The sequence below is a fragment of the Papio anubis genome, chromosome 20, assembly GCF_008728515.1.
Source record: "Papio anubis isolate 15944 chromosome 20, Panubis1.0, whole genome shotgun sequence".
Lineage (NCBI taxonomy): Eukaryota > Metazoa > Chordata > Mammalia > Primates > Cercopithecidae > Papio > Papio anubis.
The window spans coordinates 39298514-39303652 of NC_044995.1; the positions used below are offsets into that span (position 1 = coordinate 39298514).

At 56.3% G+C, this 5139-nt stretch overlaps 1 protein-coding gene across 1 annotated transcript in view; it reads left to right on the plus strand.

Annotated features, from left to right (window-relative positions):
* HOOK2 (hook microtubule tethering protein 2) overlaps nucleotides 1-5139 on the plus strand; it is a 12529-nt gene extending 7390 nt beyond the window's left edge. The window contains exons 12-22 of the mRNA XM_031659056.1: nucleotides 13-120; nucleotides 455-524; nucleotides 1642-1779; nucleotides 1868-1955; nucleotides 2048-2053; nucleotides 2158-2192; nucleotides 3110-3192; nucleotides 3274-3377; nucleotides 4367-4477; nucleotides 4546-4617; nucleotides 4715-5139. Of these exons, the coding sequence (XP_031514916.1) occupies nucleotides 13-120; nucleotides 455-524; nucleotides 1642-1779; nucleotides 1868-1955; nucleotides 2048-2053; nucleotides 2158-2192; nucleotides 3110-3192; nucleotides 3274-3377; nucleotides 4367-4477; nucleotides 4546-4617; nucleotides 4715-4864 (965 nt within the window). The 3' untranslated portion in view covers nucleotides 4865-5139. The remainder of the gene's footprint in view (nucleotides 1-12; nucleotides 121-454; nucleotides 525-1641; nucleotides 1780-1867; nucleotides 1956-2047; nucleotides 2054-2157; nucleotides 2193-3109; nucleotides 3193-3273; nucleotides 3378-4366; nucleotides 4478-4545; nucleotides 4618-4714) is intronic.

The window sequence follows — 5139 nt, forward strand, 5'->3', positions numbered from 1 at the left end:
CCCGTGTGGTATCTTGTACCCTGTCCCTGCAGCGGCTGTTGGCGGAGCGGGACTCCTTGCGGGAGGCCAATGAGGAGCTGCGCTGCGCCCAGCTGCAGCCGCGGGGATTGACCCAGGCAGGTGAGATGAAGCCCCATGCTGGGGCCTTACCTGTCCTGGTGTAGGTTGTGTCCCAGTGCATGTCTAGGCTGGGGAGAGAGCTAGGCCAGGCTGGAGGTGACCAGAAAGATGTGACATGGTCATATTGAAGAGAGAGGCTCAGGGTCTCAGGGTGGAGCAAAGGCTAAAAAGCCAGGCCAACCCTCCTGGTTCTCTATCAAGCTGGGGATGGAGCTTGTGTCAAGCCAGGCTGTTGGCTGAACTTGAGCCCCAAAAGATGATCTTTGGGAAGAAGACCCTAGGGGCGGGGACAGTGAATGCGAAGAGACCTGAAGACTTTTCTTGCATTCTTCAGACCCCTCATTGGATCCCACCTCCCCACCCATGGATAACTTAGCCGCGGAGATCCTGCCTGCGGAGCTCAGGTATCCTGGGGTCACTCAAAACTCTGGCTCCACCCAGGCCTGCCAAGGCCCGCCCTCAGCCCCACCCCCACCCTCCCACCTACTAGCACCGGTTGCTTGGTCTCAGCTCCGGGTCCCGGGCTCCTAGGCCCACTGACTGCTGATTTGGCTCCTTTCAGCCCTACCAGATGACTTTGCCTCTCCAGGGTCTATCCTTAGTACACACATTATGTCCAACACCTGGCTCCACTTCCCGCACAAAAATCCTATGCCCTAGCCCCGCCGACTTTGATCCTTTCCCCCAGGGTCCACCCCTGTCAGTGTAGCCTCTGTGAGTTTCAGTCCCCTGTGCCCTGCTGGCATTAACTCTCCCAGGCCAGGCATGGTGGATCACACCTCTAAATCCCAGCATTTTGGAAGGCCGGAGCTGCAGGATCACTTGAGCCTAGGAGTTCGAGAGCAGCTTGGGCAACACAGTGGCCCTCTCTACAAAATAAAAATGATTTTAAAACCCCCAAAACGGCCGGGCTCAGTGGCTCACGCCTGTAATCCCAGCACTTTGGGAGGCCGAGGCAGGCGGATCACAAGCTCAGGAGATCGAGACTATCCTGGCTAACACGGTGAAACCTCGTCTCTACTAAAAATACAAAAAATTACAGCCGGGCGAGGTGGCGTGCGCCTGTAGTCCCAGCTACTCGGGAGGTTGAGGCAGGAGAATCGCTTGAACCTGGGAGGCGGAGATTGCAGTGAGTCGAGATCACGCCACTGTATTCCAGCCTAGGCGACAGAGCGAAACTCCATCTCAAACAAACAAAAAAACCAAAACTAACCAAACAAAAAAAACCCAAAAAACTCTCCCATCCTAATTCTTCCCATTTCTGCTTCCGGCTTTCCAGCAGCCGCATCCCAGCTGTTCGAATCCACTCTTGTAGCTCCGCCCCTGCCTAGCTCCACCCCCTACCCCAGCTTAGGGCTCCGTCCACTTTAACCCTAGTTAGGTCCTCGGTGTTCCAACCCCATGGTCTGGCTGAGCTCTTCCCCAGGGCTCTGTCCCGCCCCTAGCTCCACCCGCCCTGAGCCCCAGCGAGCCTGCGGGGTGACCCGACCCTGGCCCTGCTTTCTCCTCCCGGGTCTGCAGGGAGACGCTCCTGCGGCTGCAGCTGGAGAACAAGCGACTGTGCCGGCAGGAGGCGGCCGACCGGGAGCGGCAGGAGGAGCTGCAGCGCCACCTGGAGGAGGCGAACCGCGCACGCCACGGGTTGGAGACGCAGCACCGGTGAGCGCCTGGGGACCTACCTGCGCAGAGCAGGGACAGAGGGGGCCGAAAGTGGGCGAAGGCACTAAGCGGCCCCCTACCCTTGCAGGCTGAACCAGCAGCAGCTATCTGAGCTGTGGGCCCAGGTGGAGGACCTTCAGAAAGCCCTGCAGGAGCAGGGGGGCAAGACTGAAGACGTGAGTGTCACCCACCACCTCCCTGCCTGGCCCTCCCTCATGCCCCGAAGTAACCCTCCTCTCTCTCCCATGCTGCCCGATGCCCCATACAGGCCATTGTAAGTACCATGGGCCCAGGGTGGCACCCCCTACCCTCACCCTGGGAAGGAGGAATTAGGTCCTCTCTGGACCCCCCACTCACCTTGCCTCTTCTCTCCCCCAGTCCGTCTTGCTAAAAAGAAAGCTGGAGGAACATTTGTAAGTCGCAGAAAGAGGGCACTCTTGGTGGGGGCATGGATTTGACATTAGTGGGGAGTTTCTTAGGCGTGTGCCACCATGCCTGGTTAATTTTTTTTTTTTTTTTTTTTTTTGAGACGGAGTCTCGCTCTGTCGCCCAGACTGGAGTGCAGTGGCCGGATCTCAGCTCACTGCAAGCTCCGCCTCCCGGGTTTACGCCATTCTCCTGCCTCAGCCTCCCGAGTAGCTGGGATTACAGGCACCCGCCACCTCGCCCGGCTAGTTTTTTTTTGCATTTTTTTAGTAGAGACGAGGTTTCACCATGTTAGCCAGGATGGTCTCGATCTCCTGACCTCGTGATCCGCCCGTCTCGGCCTCCCAAAGTGCTGGGATTACAGGCTTGAGCCACCGCGCCCGGCCTATTTTTTATAATTTTAGTAGAGATGGAGTTTCACCATGTTAGCCAAGCTGGTCTTGGACTCCTGACCCCAGATGATTCACCCGCTTTGGCCTCCCAAAGTACTGGGATTACAGGCATGAGCCACTGCGCCTGGCCTTCTTTCTTTTCTTTTACCTGTCTGCTATTGAAGAGATTTGTATTCTAGAAAGATCCCTGGTTGCTAGATGGAGTGGTTGAGAGTAGAAGAAGCTAGCAAGGGACGATGGTGGCTGGACCAACTTGGGAGCTTTGGGATGGGCGAAGTGGACAGCAGGGGGCTGTTCCACAGGATACTTGCTAAGGGTGCGAAGGGTTGTGACTGATGGCTGAGGAGATGGTGGGATCAGGGCACACAGCCCCCAGGCATGAGGGGCAGGCAGAGAGGGCTCTGTGGCCATGTGGGGGCATTTCTGGCTGGCGGGGAGGTCTGTGGCTACCACTGGGACGAAACAGAAGCCAGCTTGGAGGTCAGCCCACTGCTGCTCATCCCTGCCCACAGGCAGAAGCTTCATGAGGCAGATCTGGAGTTGCAGAGGAAGCGGGAGTACATTGAGGAGCTGGAGCCACCCACTGACAGCAGCAGTAAGTGGGACCTGGTGACCAGGGGGTGGGGAGATCCCAGAGCCCAGCAGCGTGAAGCTGATGGGCCACCTCTTCCACCAGCAGCCCGACGGATCGAGGAGTTGCAGCATAACCTGCAGAAGAAGGACGCAGACTTGCGGGCCATGGAGGAGCGATACCGCCGCTACGTGGACAAGGCCCGCATGGTGAGGACACTGGGTGTTCCCACAAGTTGCCTGCCCTGGCTCCCGCCTTTTTGTGCCTCCTATTGAGCCAAACCTCCTGCTTGCACATCTGTGCCCCAGTTCACACCTGTCATACCCCACCATGTGACAGACTTCTGCAATGATTCCCCACTGCTACTGATTGTCACATTAAAGTACTGCACAGCTGGCCGGGCGCCGTGGCTCACACCTGTAATTCCAACACTTTGGGAGGCCAAGGCAGGCAGAACACAAGGTCAGGAGTTTGAAACCAGCCTGGTCAACGTGGTGAAACCCTGTCTTCACTAAAAATACAAAAATTAGCTGGGCATGGTGGTGGGCACCTGTAATCCCAGCTACTCAGGAGGCTGAGGCAGGAGAATCATTTGAACCTGGGAGGTGGAGGTTGCAGTTAGCTAAGATTGTGCCATTGCACTCCAGCCTAGGCGACAGGGCGAGAGTCCGTCTGAAAAAAAAAAAAAGTACTGCACAGCCAGGCGCAGTGGCTCAACGCCTGTAATCCCAGCACTTTGGGAGGCTGAGGCAGCTGATCCCTTGAGGTCAGGAGTTGGAGACCAGCCTGGCCAACATGGCAAAACCCCATCTCTACTAAAAATAGAAAAATTAGCCGGGAGTGGTAGCACGCGCCTGTAATCCCAGCTACTTGGGAGGCTGAGGCAGGAGAATAACTTGAACCTGGGAGGTAAAGGTTGAAGTGAGCTGAGATTGTGCCACTTCACTCCATCCTGGGCAATAGAGCCAGACTCCATCACAAAAATAAAAATAAAGTACAACATGGATGGGCACAATGGCTCATGCCTATAATCTCAACACTTTGGGAGGCTAAGGCAGGAGAATTGCTTGATGCCAGGAGTTCAAGACCATCCTGGGCAACATTCTATAATGAATGAAAGGATGAATACACACACCCCAGTATGTCCCAGGGGGTTTCAAGGCCAAAGTCACCTGGCTGTGACTTCCTCAACCTGTAGGTCATGCAGACCATGGAACCCAAGCAGCGGCCAGCTGCAGGGGGACCTCCAGAACTCCGTTCCCTAAGGACACAGCTCCGAGAACGTGATGTCCGCATCCGGCACCTGGAGGTGGGTATCCTTATGCCTTTATGCGGCCTCCAGCGTATCTAGGCCCCTGACACTTGCCTTCTTGACAGATGGACTTTGAGAAAAGCCGAAGTCAGAGGGAGCAGGAAGAAAAGCTGCTCATCAGTGCCTGGTATAATATGGTAAGTATGGGGTCTGGGCTCTAAGATCTCATGGGTAGAGTATTGGTGGAGGGGGTCCTGTGAGCTCACCTGACCCCAACCACACCTCCTTCTGAAGGGCATGGCCTTGCAGCAGCGAGCTGGGGAAGAGCGGGCGCCTGCCCATGCCCAGTCATTCCTGGCACAGCAGCGGCTGGCAACCAATGCTCGCCGTGGACCCCTGGGACGCCTGGCATCTCTGAACCTTCGCCCCACTGACAAGCACTGACTTCAGGATCCAGCCAGCCTGGGCTCCACCCACCCTGGCTTCCTCCAACTCACATGGCACCCAGCATTGGGCTTCAGCCAGCTGCTCGAGAACTTTGAGGCCAAGGTCTCTGCCCTTCCCTCTCCCAGATTGGTGGGGAGGGAGAGTGGGAGGTAGGTATAGGCCTGTTCTTTTTAGCAATGTGATTCTTATCGTTGATTCTCTCTCTGGAGTTCATGTGCTGCCTGGGGAGACTCTGATTTTATATTTGAGAAAAATAAAGACTTTCAATCTGC